Genomic DNA, 17784 nt, shown 5'->3' on the forward strand with positions numbered 1-17784 from the left:
CCCGGGAGATGGTAAAGTCTCTCCTCCAACCTGGGCCTTCAAAGAAAGACTCAGTAGTCTTCAGTTGTCTGGTCTCAAGGCAGTTTATTGCACGTTATCTCAAGGCACACACACTCCCTGGCATTCTCCCTGACTCCTTCTCCCTCTGCGTCTCTCTCCGTCTCCCCTGCCCAAGGGCTGGTGCCATCTTTTATATCACACATTACCTATTAAATGTTTATAGTTTTTCCCCAATGCCTATCACCTATATTGAACAGTGACTTTCTACTCTAAACCAATCTGTGAGTGCCAACATCACCATGAACGTGGGGGTTAGGAAGGAGAAAGAAGGAGGACAGGGCACGCCCAAATCCCTCCATCTTAGAACTTCTGACCCCCATGTACAAAACTCAGACCCCTCTGTACAAGGCCTAAAACCCCCCTGTACAGCACTCAAAAATCCTTCCTTTCACTTTGTGATTACTTCTACTATAATATCTAAACTTTTGTGATTTCTTGTTCTTCTTGCAAAGTTGGTAAATTGTTCCATGGATCAGATTCAAAGCCACAGGGGTTTCTGGCTGCCTGCCAGGGTCTCAGAGGCTTCTGACCTGGACCTGGAAATCCAAGAGTGTCTGAGGGACACCTTGGGTTCCAACACTGAAGGACCTGCTGGAGAGCTCATGTGGCATGGACATCACAAAATCCCACCAGATTAAACCAGAGACACCCCACAGGGGCCAGTTCCCTGCCAGGTACATGAGAGGGAATTCAACATTTTGATTGCATCCCACACAGAATCAGGGAATATCTCCATTTGGAGGGGATCCAGAAGGATCATCGAGTCCAGCTCCCTTGCCCAAACCCATCAGTGAAGAAAGATGAATAATCACATGTGAAGGGACAAAATTGAGAGCAGATTCACCAGAAACTGCCTATGTCAGGGGAAAAAATAAATTAAAAAAAAAAAAAAAAAACAAATAAAAAAAAAAAAAAAAAAAAAAAAAAAAAGAAAATCCAGCAAAGAATATCTTTGCCCTTCCATGAATGATTCAAACTATGCAGAGAAGCTGCCAAATGTTTCATATGGCTGATGCTACCAGGGGTTTTGACTGCCTGGAAAAGGGCCAGTGCTGTGACCAAGCATCTAAAGCTTGTGTTTGGTCAGAGCAGCAGCACTTGTGGCTCTCAAAAGCAAACAGCCTCTCCCAGGCAGGCACGGGGCTCCAGAGGGGCTGCCACCACCCATGTGCCCCTGGCATGTTGAGATGACAGCCACTGGCAGGAAGGGATGTGAAATTAAAAAAAAAAAAAAAAGAAAACCACTCTTTTTTTGACAATGGGAGCAGAGGAGCAGGGACTGTCATTCCATGGGCCAGGAGGTGCTGCAGTACTGAAAACAGTGAAAAAAGAGAAGCTTTTTTTAAACAGACAGATAGTGGTAGGACAACAGGGATGGTTTGAAAGTAAAAGAGGAGAGAATTAAATTAGATATGAAGAAGAAATTGTTCCCTGTGAGGGTGGGGAGGCCCTGGCACAGGGTGCCCAGAGAAGCTGTGGCTGCCCCTCCATCCCTGGAAATGCCCAAGGCGAGGTTGGACAGGGCTTGGAGCAATCTGGGCTAGTGGAAGGTGTGGAATGGGGTGGAATGAGATGAGCTTTAAGGTCTCTTCCAACTCAAGCACTCCATGATTACAGAATTCTGTGGGTCACTGGTGGCCTTGGCAGTGCTGGGTTGGTGGTTGGGCTGATGATCTGAGAGGTCTTTTCCAAGCTGAATGATTCTCCCTTGGTGGTACTGCAGGAAGACAGCTCAGGCTCTCTGCTCTGCTCCTCTGGAAGGAAAGCTGGCCAGGTAACCCAACCCCAAGCACTGTTTTCCTTTTGAATCTTCAGGAAAACAAGTCCCAGCACTCCTGTGATCTGCTCCATCCCAGGACATCCATCAGCCTGAATTATTCCCTGTGCTTTTGCAAATTAACCCCTTACTCGTGTTGCAGGCAATGCAAGTGTTTTTCAGTCTCTCCCCATGGCTCAGATGTCTCAAGGCCCTGGATGCCAGTTGCCAAAAGCTGAGTGACCCTGATGTCACTTTTTTCAGGACAACACACTGATTTTTATGAGGGGGTGCCATCAGTATTAGGCAGCACTCAGTATTCATAACCTACTCTGGTTTTGTTGTTGTTGGTTTTGTTTTTTTGTTTTTTTTTTTTGCTTTCATGACTGCAGCTACAGAGGGAAAAGAGGCTTGTGTTGAGCTGTGTGTCCTGGTGCAGAGGTGCCACTCTCCACAGGCACGGGTCAGATGTGAACTCTGGCCAGCCCAGGATTTGCTTGGTTTCTCCTCCGTGTTAGTTTGCATTTTATCAGTCCCCGATTCCCTCTGCTGTGGTGATGCTGATTACCCAGGCTTGTTTAGGTGTCGCTGAGGTTCCTCCTTGCTTTTCACCTAAATTTACTCTAGGTCATCAGAAGCCTCATTGGCCTCTATTTCCCAGCCATGGATCAGCCCATTAACCAGCACAGCACACCTGAGACTGATCCCTGAGCTGGGACCTTCTGGGACCTTTTCATTCTCCATTTCCCTTCTCCCAGGACACCTTAGAGCCACCACAGTGGTTTCCCACTCACCCTGTGGCCTTTTTTCTCCCCTGGGAGGCTCTTTAGACCTTCATAAAGACCTCCTGGGCATCCAAAGGTACCATGTCCTCCAAGTCTCCCCCACCCACCCCTTTCCTGATGCAGTCCTTGAGTCCTAATCCCTCTGTGAGACCTCTGTCCTCTGCTCTGTTGGGTCTGTGCTCTCCTGTTGTGAGATGTCTCCCTGAAACCTCCTTATCCTGGCTTTAAATACCATTGCAAACTAATTTCCCCAGAATATGTTTAAAGAGGGATGCCCTGTAATTCCCAATCTCATCTCAAGGCTTTTTGAATATAAATGCAGCATTCCTCATATCCCAGTCCTTCATTCTTTTCCTTAGTAAACTGATCCAGTCCTGCCAAAACAGCTTAAAAATCTGCCCAGGCAATCTGGACACCGAGGAGAGAGGTGGGGTTTTTCATGCTGGAGAAGAGAAGGCTCCAGGGAGAGCTCAGAGCCCCTTCCAGTGCCTGAGGGGTTCCAGGAGAGCTGGAGAGGGACTGGGGACAAGGGATGGAGGGACAGGACACAGGGAATGGCTTCCCACTGCCAGAGGGCAGGGATGGATGGAATATTGGGAAGGAATTGTTCCCTGTGAGGGTGGGCAGGCCCTGGCACAGGGTGCCCAGAGAAGCTGTGGCTGCCCCTGGATCCCTGGAAGTTCCCAAGGCCAGGCTGGACAGGGTTTGGAGTCACCTGGGATAGTGGGAGGTGTCCCTGCCCATGGCAGGGGTGGCACTGGATGGGCTTTAAGGTCCTTTCCAGCCCAAGCCCTTCTGTGCTCCTGTGAAAATTTCTCACTGAAATGTGGAGCAAGAACACCTGCCCAGTGAAAAATTGCATTTCTTCCTGGTGGCATTTCCATCCAGCAGCCCATGTGCCTGCCACTGCCTGCAGAGCCCCTGCCTCTTGGAGATCTCTCTTCCAAAATCCCATCCAAATTTAGAGGGAAACCTCTAAATTACCTCATCATTTGCTCTCCCTCCCTCTCCTCACCCACAGAGGAACTCCCACCTGTGTTCCCTGGGAGGACAGGGAGAGTGGGTTGGCACAGCCACGGTGACCCAAATCCTCCAGGAAAAAGAAAACCTTTCCCAGCCCAGGCTGAGCTGAGTCGAGAAGATCGTGCAGAACGTCCCAGCTGTCCCCAGAGCAGGGCTGAGCAGTGCTGAGTCCCCTCAGCAAGGCTCCTTCTCTCCCACTCCTGCATTTCCCAGTGGAAACATTTGTCCTGGAGCAGCAGGCGCGGCTGCAGTGACGTTACTGCATAGCAAGGACGTGACACGGAGCAGGCTGGGGGACAGGGTGGGGCTGCAGGGCTCGGGGAAGGGATCCTGCTCCAGAACTTGCCTGGGAATTCAAGGTGGTGTGGGCACTTTGCAAAGTCCACAGCAGGGGCAGCTGAACAGAGCTCTGGGAGTGATATGTTTGTGTTTTATCTGTTTATATATTTATATATTTAATATCTATATTTTATATATATTTTAATATATTTATCGAATTATTTATTTATATATTTTAATTTTTTATATTTCATATTTATTTTTATTTATGATGTACTATATATTTTGTATTTATTCTTTATATTTATATATTTATGTCTTTTATATTCATATATCTATATTTAAATGTTTATCTGTTTAGAAATTTATCTATAATCTATTTATAAATATAATCTATTTATATGATAGATTATATAAAAATAGAATATACAATAGAATTCTATTCTATAATAGAATATAATAATATATATGTATTATATATACTATATATTCTATATTTTATTAATATAATATAATATAATATAATATAATATAATATAATATAATGTAAGGTAATATAAGGTAATGTAAGGTAATGTAAGGTAATATAAGGTAATATAATATATAACATATAATATATATTTTATAATATTCTGTTCTATAACATATAATAGAATTCTATATAATATATAATTTTATATAATATATAATTCTATATAATAGAATATAATAAAAATATAATCTATTTATATTTTTATATGTGTGTGTATAATAATCTTATATTAAAATTTTATTCTATAGAAATTTTACATCAAATTCTATATATAAGCCTTAAAATATGTCCATATTTTAGATCAAAATATATTTGTATATTAAAACTGTATAAAGAATGTGAGTGTATATATATTCATTAGGAGTGTATTTATATATATGCTTATGTATTTTTTATATATTCTATAGAAATGTTACATCAAATTCTACATATAATCCTTAAAATGTGTCTATATTTTAGATCAAAATATATTTATATATTTACATATAAAAATATATAAAGTATATGAGTGTGTATATACATTAGGAGTGTATTTATATTTATGTATCTATATCTATATCTATCTATCTATATATATATATATATATATATATTTTTTTTTTTTCCCCCCCAAGGATTTTAGTTCAACCAAACAAAACCGGTGAACAGAGAGCAAATCCAGATGAAATCCCCCCTCTTCCACCCACCTCTGACTTGTCACTGGCTGCTCTCTACCCAGCCTCAGTGCAGGTCACCTGAGAGAACAGGTTCTCTGGAAGGGGAATGCCTTAGTGCTTCTTCTTGTGGAGTGGGCTTTGGTGAAGTACTCCAAAAAGGGCTTTTCCACCTAAAAACATGGTCCAAAGAGGTGCAGGACAGAAGTGGGTTTGACCAGAAGAGCCATCCCTTGCTAAGCCACACACAAAACACCAACAGCATCGCCTCCAGACAGGATCCAGCCTGCAGAGAAAGTTGGCCTAAAATTATTCCTCACCTGAAAAGGTTTTAGGGGAAAAAGTTGTCATTGCTCTGCCCTGATTGTGCTGAAAGCCTGGCCCAGTTAAACCAGTTGTGTCAGGAGGCAGCTTGATGTTCCTGTTCTTCAGGGATGGGGGAGTTTTTTTGTTGTTTAAAAGTGGAGGGAGAAGGGTTTCGTTGAGCTCAGCATCGTGAAGGAGTTGTGGAGAATCTCCCTGCCTTTCCCAGCCATCCTGTCAGAACTTTGTGGGAATTAAATTGATGTTCTAATGCAGAGGGCAGCAGAAATTAAAGGATCAAAGCTCTCAGGATGTCCCTAAGCCTGGGCAGAGAAGGAAGGTGTCAGGGTGTGGCTGAGATGGAATGAGGTGGAGGAGCAGGGTGGTGCCACCAGCACAGGGACCAACAGGCAGGACACGGGGTGGTCACCTCAGACATCCTCAAAACAAGGCCTTTTAAGGATAAACTGTCCAATTAAGAAATGACACCTAAATTATTTTTACTTTTAACCCAATAAGTAAAAGACCTGCGGCCCACAGTGCGGACTTTTTTATCCAATTACACAAAACCACCCAAACCCATGGAGAAGAAGGTGAAGAAGAAGGACCAGCCTCTGCCCTAAAACCTCCATCTTACTTTATATCTATTACTATATTCCAAAACCTTAAATCCTTGCCCTGAAATGTCCAGTTCAGGCTGGGTCTGCTGGCAGAGAGATCCAAGGATCCATGGATCATCAACAAATCCACTGCCAAGCCAAGGACCCTGCCCAGCCTGTGGTCCCTCAGCAGGACAACACCGAGAGCAGAAATTCCAAGGTGAGATGGATTCTCCTGCTCGCCCTACAAAGGGGTGCAAACTGATGATGAAGGAGGACACCCCAAAACAAGGTCCTTGCTCAGGCACGTTTTTCTGACTGCAAATTGCACCGAGAACCAGTGCAGCCCCAGCTCTGCAGAGACCAAAATATCCCTGTGCCACCCCGTGGGACAGCTGGAAAGGCCAATTACCACCTCTCCATGAGCCCTGGGGTGTCTGGAACACCAACCACCACCTCCCCATGATCTCTGGGGTGTTTGAAACACCAACCACCACCTCCCCATGAGCTCTGGGATGTCTGGAACACCAACCACCACCCTCTCCATGAGTTCTGGGATGTCTGGAACACCAACCACCATCCTCTCCATGAGCTCTGGGGTGTCTGGACACACCAGCCCCAGCAAGGAAGTTGAAGGTGATGGACACAGCCAGCACACATCCCACCACGTGTGAGGGAGGTTCAGATATGCTCAGGTAAGCAAGGAAGGGGAAGCAATGGGCCAGATGAGAGAAGGTGGCAGGGAAGGACTGGATGGAGTCTGGAGAAGAGGACACTGAGGGGACACTCAGGGGACACTGAGGTCTGCAGCTACTCCTGAGGGACAGTGCAGGGACACTCTGATCTCTGATCTCTGCTCACTGTGACAGTGCCAGGATGCAAGGGAACGGCTGGAGCTGTCCCAAGAGATGTTTATGTTGGATTTTAGGAAAAGGTTCTTCCCCCAGAGGGTGCTGGGCAGTGCCCAGGGAATGGGCACAGCCCCAAATCTGCCAGAGCTCCAGGAGAGTCTGGACAATGCTCCCAGGGCCAGGGTGGGATTTTTGGGGTGTCTGTGCAGGGACAGGAGTTGGACTGGGTGATTCTTGTGTGTCCCAGCTCAGGATATTCCACAATTCCTGGCTTTTGCAGGAATCTTTTTCTCCTACCACACAGGAGCACAATGGTTGTCATCACAAAAATTCAACCCAGTGGCCCAGGGAACAAGAGTGGGACCAGGAGCAAGCAAAGACTGCTGACTGTATTTATGAGCACAAGCACATCCAGGTGTCACCAAGATGGTCTGAACATCCCCAGGTCAGGAAGGAAGCATCCATTTGGCTTTTGAAGTAGGGAGGAAGCATCCATTGGGACTTTGAGGCGAGTTACCTGTGAGCAGGGACATTCAGGGTTTGCTGCTGTGCTGCAAATGAAGCGAGGCAGGGCAGGGAAGGGAAAATTTGCTTTTCTGTTCCAGTGCCAGAGTTTCCTGGAGATTTACAGCCCTCAGCTGGTGACTCGGAGCACAGCCCCGCTGTGTATCCGTGTCCCCATCTCAGCATGGGTTGAGTGCCCTCTCTCCTGGCCAAGCCAGCATCTGCACCCATCCACGTCACCCACAACAGCCAAAAATCCTCCCCTGAGTATCCCAAATCCCCTCCCAGTTCCTGGCATCTACCAGCTCAGCCCTCACCCCCTGCCCAGCCAAACATGACATATTTAGCTCCACTATTTTAATTTTTTTTTTAATCTCTCTCCTTATAAATCAACTTTTCCAGCCCCTGCCTCTGCTGTTGCTGTTGTCTTTTCTCTTGGCAGTGCTCAGTTGCCAAATGCCTGACAAATGGCCCTCAGGCAGCCACCCTGGCCAGGGCCACACTGCCCATGAGAAAAGAGACACTGTTCCTCCTTCTCCAAGCATAAGTCCCCCTTTTTTTTTCTTTTTTCTTTTTCCTTTTTTTTTTTTCTGCTGTTCTCTCACTCCTGTCTTACAGGCACTTACAGCAAACCACCCACTGTGAACCCACCAGGATAACTTGGGTTGGGAAATCTCTCCCTGTGCTTCACAAAAGGATTTTGGAGGGCGTTTTGCATTAGATCAGGTTGTAGCTGCTGTCAGAGTCCTTTGTTTGGAGAAGTTTCACACCAGTTTCTCGCCCCTTGTGGTCTGTCCAGTGGAAGGTTGTCGAGTCTTAACTTCTTTTTTGCCAGGGTCAGGATTAAATGTGTGAGATGGTATTTCTTGTTTGGACTCAGATGTTTATCAGTTCTTATCTCTGTTACAGTCTCACAAACCCTGAGTTCTGCAGCCCTTCACTCTTACAAACTAAAAATGGAGCCCTGTCTCTCTCTCTACAAGGCCTTTTTAGGATAAACTGTCCAATTAAGAAATGACACCTAAATTATTTTTACTTTTAACCCAATAAGTAATGACCTGTGGTCCACAGTGCAGACTTTTTAATCCAATTACACAAAACCACCCAAACCCATGGAGAAGAAGGTGAAGAAGAAGGACCAGCCTCTACCCTAAAACCTCCATCTTACTTTATATCTATTACTATATTCTAAAACCTTAAACTCTAAGTTTTTCACCATATGATATTACACACTTCTATCCAAACTCCACACCCACAATCCCAGTTCTGTCATTCCATTTTGGAAGCCTTCTCCACGGCCTCAGGTCAAATGCAGTGTTCTCCTGGGGGTCAGTGCCTGCCAGCACAGAAAATCTGAAATTCTTAATAACCAGGGTTCCAACAGAAGGTGTCCCTGCCCATGGTAGGGGGTGGAACAAGATGAGCCTTAAGGTCCCTCCCAACCCAAAACATTCCATGACTCTACATCCCTGAAACTCAGAGAAATCCTCCATATCCTCCACAACGCAGCTGGATCCTCACACAGGACCTGATTTATCAGTTATTTCTCCAAAGGGACACCCGAATTCCCTGGGGGATGGGAGGCTCCTGAGCCAGCCACATTCCCCACACACCAAGCCCTGGGTGACACAGGGGGGCTGCAGTGTGGCCAAAACCTCACACACGTGGGCTCTGAGAGCTGGGAGATCATCCAGCTTCTTGCATCCACCTTCCGCAGCTCCTGCCAACCCTCCAGGGATTTCTCAGGCACTCCAGGGCACTCCAGGAATGGAAACAGAAGCCACTGATAAAGGATAATATCTGTGCTCACCCCTCGGGGCTCCCACTGCTCTTCCTTCACATCCTCGTGTGTGTCAGTTCGCAGGTATTTCCTGGGAAGTGTCCCATTCTTTCTGCTTCTCGAGAATATTTTAGTGCCACGAGATGGCAGCACAAAATCACCTTTCCCGGGGTGTGCTCAGCTTGCAGAAGGTGCTCCGGACCCTTTGCCACGGAGAACTCAGTGGTCTCACCTCAGGGGCCACTCCAGGAGAAGAAAATATCCAACCCTTCCAAGTGCAGAGCCAGAACCCAGGTTTTCCATCCCTTTTAACCACCTGCAGTTCCAGCACCCACTCATTGCCAGCACTGCTGTTCCAGAGTTTGTCTCAGAATCTCCCCGTGGGTCCCAGTCTCCTTTTCTGCTCTGGGTCTGTGTTTGCAAATAAATCAGCACCAGGGGAATTCCCTGGGCGCTAAGCTCTATCCTTTATTCTATTTTACAATCAGAATCCCCTGGAACAACCTGGCTGGTGCCCACTTGCACAGTTCAGAGCCCAGTATGGATCCTGGGGCACTCCTGTCAGGGGGAAAGGGCTAAACTCTGCTAATATCCACAGCCCTATGCCAGAAAATCCTGCTGGAGGCCTTAAATGTGCTGCTGCAGAGTCCGGATGGTCCCCTCAGTGCATGGACAACCACAGGTCACTTCATGCCACCAACCAGGCTGGACGAGAGCTTAGAGCTCTTTTCCAGCCTTAATTCCGTCATTCTGGGATTGGCCACAGGGTGACACTAACGGGGGTCTCTGCTCACCACGGATTTGGGCAAGGAGGGGTGCGAAGGCAGAAGCCAGGACCTGCCCCGTAATTCCACCACTCTCCCGGTGCAATCGGGGCTCTGAGCATCCACTTCAGCTTTTGTGAAAAAAAAAAAAAAAAAAAAAAAAAAAAAAAAAGCACTTTTTTAAAGCATTTCTTGCTACCAAGTTCAAGGAGCAGAACTACAGAATTGTTTAGGTTGGGAAATTCTGAGACCATTGAGGCACCACATCCCCAAATGCCACATCCACGTGGCTTTTAAGTCCCTCCAGGGACAGGGACACCACCACTGCCCTGGGCAGCTGTGCCAGGGCTGGACAACCCTTTGCATGAAGAAATTTTTCCTAATAATTTTCTTAATGAAATTTTGTGGATGATTTTTCCTGGATCACCCAGGAAAGGGGCAGCCAGGGACAGCCATGCCCATTCCTCCGTGGTACCATCACCCAGGGGGGTTTGGAGCCCCACCTCTGCCAGCACCCTGCTGTTCCCACCTGCTGCCCTCCCCACACAGCCAGCCAAGGAGGAGCAATCCCTAATTGGTTCTGAGTAATTAGGTGCCTCTTACCTTCCCAGCACCCCCATCTGCCTTCCACCAACCTTCATCACTGAGCTCTTGGAATGAACATGCCACAGGTCTTGGAGGGAGAGCAGTGTGGAGGGTCACAGAGCCCCGTGGTGACACCACCTCTCCTTGTCACATGCTCAGGGTGGCCTTTGCTGCTAATTTTAAATACCTCTTAGCAAACAGCTGCTCAATTTAGTGTCTCTGGAACATGAGCATGGCTTTAAAGGCTGGATTGCTGGTGAGTGATGGCAGCAGAGGAGTGAGGGGGATTGGCCTGACCCAGAGCCCTGCTCAGCGAGGCCAGACACCATCATCATTCTGTCTGGAGAGAGCAGGAAAAGGAGCTCTGAAACTCTGACCACCAGCACAGCAGCTTTCTTCCCTTGGATGTCCCATGATAAAGAAGCCCCAGGAATCACAGAATCATTTAGGTTGGAAAAAACATCCCAGGTCATCAAGTCCAGCCTTTGACTGATCCCCACCTTGTCACCCAGACCAGGGCACTGATTGTTCCTTGAACACCTCCAGGGATGGGGACTCCACCACCTCCCTGGGCAGCCCCTTCCAGTGTCTGACCACCCTTTCACTGAGAATTTCTTTCACTGAAGAGAAAAAGCAAAACCTTGTTTTTTTCTTGTGTCATAGCCTTACATGCCCAAAAGGATTTGGTTTTCTCCTCAGATTCCACTTTGCAACAGATCTGGCTGCTGGGAAATCAGCTCTGGCTCCTTGAGGCTGAGCTCTGAGTGACTGAAGCTGGACAGAGTTTTTATCTCTCTTCAATCAAGTGTGCTACACTCTCCTCCTGCAGCCCAACTTCTTTTCAACTCAGTAACAGCATGAAAAGAGATAAAATGGGAGAAAAACAGCAATAAATTCAACATACCACCAGCCTTCCCAGCTCTCCAGCAGCCAGGAAGGCATCCCACCTCCACACTACAGCAGGGAATCAGCACAGCTCAGCTGAGCTTGGAGAGAACCAGACAGAGCTGGTGTCTCCTCTGCAGACATTTATCTTGGGACACACTGACTCACCCTCTGGAGGGAGATTTTTCCCTCTCTCTGTCCCTTTTCCTCCCCTCTGTAACTCATTTATCAACACAACTCCCACCCCACACACACACAGAGGGAAGGGAGGCTTCACATGGGGCAGCAGATGCCAGAGCAGACACATCCCTCACTCCTCACACGCAGCTCTGGCCAGCAGCCACCCAGATGGAGAAATGGAATGCAGGGAGATAAGGCAGTGGCTAAACGCCCATGGTCTTCACCCTGAAAACTTTTATTTTTGGAAACTGTTTAGATATCTTTAAACTATGCTGATGGCTACATTGTGTTCACTTGACTTTAAAGAAGAACATGATTTATCTCTCTGAGGAAGTCAAAAAAAAAAAGTCTTTTCTCATTCCTGAAGGCAATTTCCACATGATGCAGACAAACCCTTGGGAGTCACTAACATCTGGACTTAGTGACACACATCTGCACAGTCCAGGGGCTGCCTGGGAGGGGGGAGTGCTCCTGTTACACTGGAGGACACACAATTAAAGCATAAGGCAACAAAAGAATACCCTGAGCTGGGAGGGACCCACAAGAATCATCAAATCCCACTCCTGATCCTGCACAGGGCATCCCAAGAATCCCACCCTGTACTGAGAGCATTGTCCAAACACTCCATGAGCTCTGGCAGCCTCGGGGCAGTGACCACAGTGACCACAGTGCTGTCAGCTCTGCCCTAACCAGACCCTTTTTGGTCAGGATTGTATTGCTGGCAGAGGAAATCTCCATACAAACACCATTTGTGTAATGTGTTTCTGACCTATTTTCAACCTGTTTTCCTCCTACTCCAAATTTTATAAGATGAGAAAAAATCCTGGTTTTGTAATATGGAATAAAAGAGTTGGAAGTTACCAACTGAAGTGTCCAGGAAGTACCACAGCACCCAGTCTTTTTATTACAACATTTATTTTAGTATAGAAGGCACTTACAATACAGAAAGAAAAAAGAAACAAAACGAACATGATAGGCACCAAAAGTGAAATTAGAATTAAAATGACAGAGAAACAGTTTACCAGACCAAAAGGAGCACCCTTCCCTGTTAACAATACAGCACGTGGAAATGAAGCTATTGATGACTAACATTTTTAACAATTAGGGCTTTTTATTTTTTTTTTTTAATTTTTTTAATAGAAAAGATAAAAGGCTGTTCTACTGCGAACTGAAATAAAACAGAACCCCTCCACACACCTGCAGGAGGATTTGGGAGGTGGTGGTGGTGGCCAGGCAGGGCTCCCTCAGGTCGGGCACCGCAGCAGGTCCTGGTACATCTCGATGAGCCGAGCAGCCTCCCTCTGCCCCGAGAGCACAGCACCGTGGGTGGTGGAGTAATACTTCCTGTGAGTGGCCTCCCCCGAAAACATCACCTGCATGGGCTGCAGGGCACAGCACAAGGGGCACAGATCAGCACAGCTTACAGGGAGCAGGTGGGAGGCTAAAAGGAGACAAACTTTCTGTGCCCACCCACACAGGACGGTTTGGGTTGGAAGGGACCTGAAAGATCATCCCTGCCACGGGCAGGGACATTTCCTCTAGCCCAGGTTGCTCCAAGCCTCTCCTGGGGCACTTCCAGGGATCCAGGGGTTTTCATCTGTTTTGGAGTGCTGGTTCTCAAAAGCCCCACGAGATGCACCACAAGATGCCAGTTCCAAAAACCTGAACAAACCTGCATCTCCTCCCTTTGCTCCCCTAAATTACATTTCAGCCTTTAGGCATTAAGGGAATTCTTCTTCTGGACAGCAACTTCAGAAGAGTAACAGCCATGTCTCAAAACCCAGAGGGTGAGACACAGCATTTTACCTCTTACACCAATAGTGAGGTGCTTGCTAGAACTGCAACTTGGATTTGAGGCAGGAATTTTTGGGAGGATTTCCCTGGGAACTACCCAGAGAGATTCCTAAAACTCCTGCTAGGTTTTCCTAAGTAGATTTCTGCACTGAATAAAATTATTTCAGAGCCAGGCTGTGGTGGAGGAAATGGACTGGGCAGCTGCTTGAAGGCTGCATTTTCATCAGCCTTTGGATTTGGACACATAACCCTGAGTGATGGGGTGAGTTTGGCTTAATGTGCTCCTGAGCTCTGTAACCACCTCCATGTGTGCTCCAGCTTTCCTTGCTAAATTCAGAAATTCAGTGCCTGGGGATAAAATTCATCATCCCCTGCCAAGGACTGGGCCTCCCTCAGCATGCACTGCCAGCACAGAAAGATTTCCTAATATGCACCCCTGACACATTCAGACCTAGACATTAGCAGGGTGATAATAATAATAATCTTTAAAACAAATTAGCACGTGCTTTCCTGAGGGATTCTGAACTGGACAACAGGGCTGATGGTCATTAAACGAACACACACACATGAGCAGCTCTTGATAAATTCAGGGAGAGATGAGGGAATCCCTGAGACACTGGCATTCCAAACGTTAAAGAGGTAAAATCTTACACACATCATATTTGTCCATAGAGGCATCATTTGTACCAAAAAAAAAAAAAAAAAAAAACAGGGGGAAACACCCTACTGAAGGCCTAAGCAAGGATTTTCTCTTTCAACCTCTCTCCCCAAAAACCTGCTGCCCAGTGTCCTGTCAGTTTTGCTGCCCCAGGCCCCATCTGGGCCATACTCACAGGAGTTTTGGAGCTCTCAGCGTAAGGCAGTGGTTTCGCCAGTTTCTCGACGTCGGCCCCACTGGACCCAACCTGGGTGTAGGAGTAGGATCCACGGAAGTAGGGATTGCTGCCCCAGGAGGACCGCAGGATCCGGCGAGGTTTCGGAATGTTTGGATTCCCTGGGTGGAAAGCAGAAGGCAAAAAGTCAGACCATGTCCAAAAGGGAAGAGGGCAGTGCCTGAGCAAGGTGTGGGTGGCAGGGATTCCATCTTATTTATTCAGCATCCATCCTAGCAGAGCCCCCAAACCAGATCTCTCTTTCATTATTGAGTTTAACTCTTTATATAACAGAAATTGCTTCCCTTTTCATCTCAGCTATTCCATTTTCCAGGGAGGTGGGGGAGTCCCACCTGGGTGGTGTCCAAGGAACAACACCTGGAGCTGTCCAAGGAACAACTGGATGAGGCACTAAGTGCCGTGGCCTGCTTGATAAGGTGCGGAATTGGTCACAGGTTGGACTCCATGACCTTGGAGGTCTTTTCCTACTTAAATGATTCTGTGATTTGTTTTGGAAAGGATCATTATTAACGTGTTTAGGTTCCTAAAACACTGGTGAGCTTCAGGGAACCTTGGACACAGTCTGGTTTGGAAATACAAAGCATCTTCTGGTCACATTTGCAGTGGGGGCCTGGTGGTAATCAAGTATGTGATTGATCTCACCAAAATTTAGGTATTTGAGTGCCCAGTGTAAACTGGATGTTTAGGTAGCCTTGTGAGAGAGATGTGACTCCAAAGAGGAAAGAAGGCAAATCTTAATTATGTGGGGGCATTGAAAAACCTGTCAGAAAGTTCTCAAAACCTATATTAACTCGTTCCAACAGCTTCCCATACAGTTGCCCTCCGAATCAAGCTAAAATCCAGGAGACTGTATTTATTTAATGCACAAGGCACGGAAAGGAGGCTTTTGAGGCTGGAAGTAGGATTGCTAGATAGCCGTAGGATTTCCACTGCTAAGAGGATGTAGGACCTAGAGGTGAAGAATGCACCCACAACAGGGTCATCAGCCACTATCCCCATCCCAAAGACTTTGGAGAACATGAGATCCAGGACTGCAGCCCACCAGCTGGTGGCACAAGAGCCTCAGGTACAAGCAGGGAGAGCGACACTCTGGAGATCCTCTTGCTAGGCTGGTTTTGGACCATCTCAGTGTCACTGCTTTTGTTGGAGTCCTGTGATCGTATCTGGCATGGCAGGAGAGGAACAGGGGGACATGGAGAATTCCAAAGAGGAGAAATTCCCTCTGCAGGAGGCAACATCATATATCCAGGCAAAGTTCAGCTGCTTGGGTTGAGTCTAAATCTTCCACAGCAAGGGGACTGGAACTGGATGATCATAAAGGTCCCTTCCAACCCAAACCATTCTTCATGGAAAGGGTTGTCCAGCCCTGGCAGAGCTGCCCAGGACAGTGATGGAGTCACCACCCCTGAAGGGATTTAAAAGCCGTGTGGATGTGGCACCTGGGGACATGTGTCAGTGGTGGCCTTGGCAGTGCTGGGGGAATGGTTGGGATCGACAATCTTAAAGAGTTTTTCCAACTTTAGCAATTCTGTGATTCCAGAAGATTGTCAGCACAAAAAGGAGGAGTTTTGAGATGTTCACATATTATGCCTGCTTCAGACCCTGACTCTGCGACAACTCAAGATGTTCAGCCTGCCATGAGACAACCCAAATTCCCCCACTTTCTTCATCCCAGTTGAGGGAGACACCCAAATGTAAACACTGGTTAGGCACTGCATTATTTAGCTTTCATAAACTATTATTTAGCTGTGCCTTCAATTCCTTAAAATCAGGAGCAGGTCCTGGTTCAGCTTCTGCTTTCAGGAGTATCCTGTCAGCCAGAGCTATGGAATAAGGGGCTGGAACAAAGCAGAGCATGGCCTGCCCAGAGTACTCTGTAAACACTTTAAAACCAGGCCCCAGATCAAAATATGGCACAGACTAGCAAATAAATATATCCCACAAACAAAACACATCCTACTAAGCAATGTTGTTTCAGGAGTAACAGTTTTGCATAACAAAGGCCTCTAAAACATGTTCCTGCAAGACTCTTCAAAGCAGAAATGCCTGGAAGTGGAAAGCCCAAGGGAGTCTGAGAACTGGGAGCTCTCAGATGTGACAGGGAAATAAGTTATCGTGTTTTGTTTTTGAGGGCTGTGGGAAAGCCCAGGAGAACACAACCATGGAAGCTGTCAGAGCACACTCCCCAGCAGGGCCAAGGGAGCCACCCATCCCACTGCACTGCACAAAAACAGCACACGAGGGGTTTTTAAATAAAAGGAGTCTCTGCAGTGGCCTGGTGGAGCCTCTTCCATAGCTGGTGCATGTTTCCATATCCACATCCATTCCCATGAGCTCCTTCCAGAGTCTCCAGCACACCAGGCCACATTAGCAAGACCCAAGTGCCACTGTGCAGCAACTGTGCCCCTGCACTTTGCAATTCTGCACCTTTTAATGCAAGCAGCTGTTTGCAAGAGGAAAATCAGGAGACTCAGAGGGGGGTTTTGGTTGAAGGTCAGACAGGAGCACATAGCACAGGCTCTGATTCTGAGCTGTTGCTTGAAGACAGAAACTACAAAGACTGAGAGCCAGAGTCCTTCAAGGAACATACTTCAGTGGACTTTCTCATTCTGCTTTTAAACAGGGTGAACAGCCTTTGTCTACAGACAAAAGTAACAACACAGATGTGGAAACTTCTCAGTTTCCACCATCTAAAGAGAGATTAAATGGCTAAAGAAAGGATGTTTGCCTTCACTAAAACAGGAAGGCATGTATCTTCATGCCACAGATTTCCACTTTAGAAGCTATGGAAGACAACTCCCTGTGCCTCACACAATCCCATTTTTCTTCAGCTCCTGGGGGGTGTGGATACAGAGGTTTATTGGTTATGGGGCTGACTGAATTACCATAAAATCAACTCACCAATCTAAATTTAGGCACCCAAATTTATTTGCCTACCTGAGAGCAGGATGTAAGATTCCACCAAGGGAGATCTGTAGTACTGCCCCCACACCAGTGACTACAACCACCAGAGTGGCTACCCCAGACACCCACATGGGACGGGGAGATGTGATGCAGAACCTAAAACAGATCTGTTCCCCTCCAGAGAAATAGCTGGAGGACAGGGAGAAAAACTCAGGGCATCTCCAGCTGCAGCCTGCCAGGCTCCAGTGATCCCTTCAGCAGGGAGCCTCTGGCTTCCTACTCTGGGAGCTTATCCAACAAAGAAGGCAGAGCAAGGCTCCTAATTGCTCGGAGGTATTCCATTTAATCAGATTTGGAGGACACTGCTTTTCACCATCCAGTTGTGAAAAGCAGTAATTGCTGATGGCTCTTAGGTTAGAACAATCCTCAGAGCTTTTCACAGCAAAGCCAGATAATCCCCAACGCCGACCTGAGAGGAAAATTCAAGGTCAATTCTCGGAGAGATTCTCAGTGTGAGCCTAAAAGAATGGATTTAACTTAAAACTGGTATAACATACTCTGAAGCTAAAGGAAAGGCCACCATGAGCAACAGACTGGGAAAACACAGTGAAAGATGGGAACCTACCTGGAAATGCACGAATTCTTTCTCAGAAG

The 17784-nt window shown here is 47.0% G+C and overlaps 1 protein-coding gene across 2 annotated transcripts in view; it reads right to left on the minus strand.

Moving 5' to 3' along the window:
• Positions 1–12435: 12435 nt before the first annotated feature.
• The window catches only part of SMOX (spermine oxidase), a 50464-nt gene continuing 45115 nt past the window's right edge, over positions 12436–17784 (minus strand). For both annotated transcript variants that reach the window (XM_053976825.1, XM_053976826.1), the window contains exons 6-7: positions 14167–14327; positions 12436–12921 (exon numbers count right to left, since the gene is read on the minus strand). In XM_053976825.1, the coding sequence (XP_053832800.1) occupies positions 12784–12921; positions 14167–14327 (299 nt within the window). In that variant the 3' untranslated portion in view covers positions 12436–12783. The remainder of the gene's footprint in view (positions 12922–14166; positions 14328–17784) is intronic.

The sequence above is a fragment of the Vidua macroura genome, chromosome 4, assembly GCF_024509145.1.
Source record: "Vidua macroura isolate BioBank_ID:100142 chromosome 4, ASM2450914v1, whole genome shotgun sequence".
NCBI classification, from domain to species: Eukaryota; Metazoa; Chordata; class Aves; order Passeriformes; family Viduidae; genus Vidua; species Vidua macroura.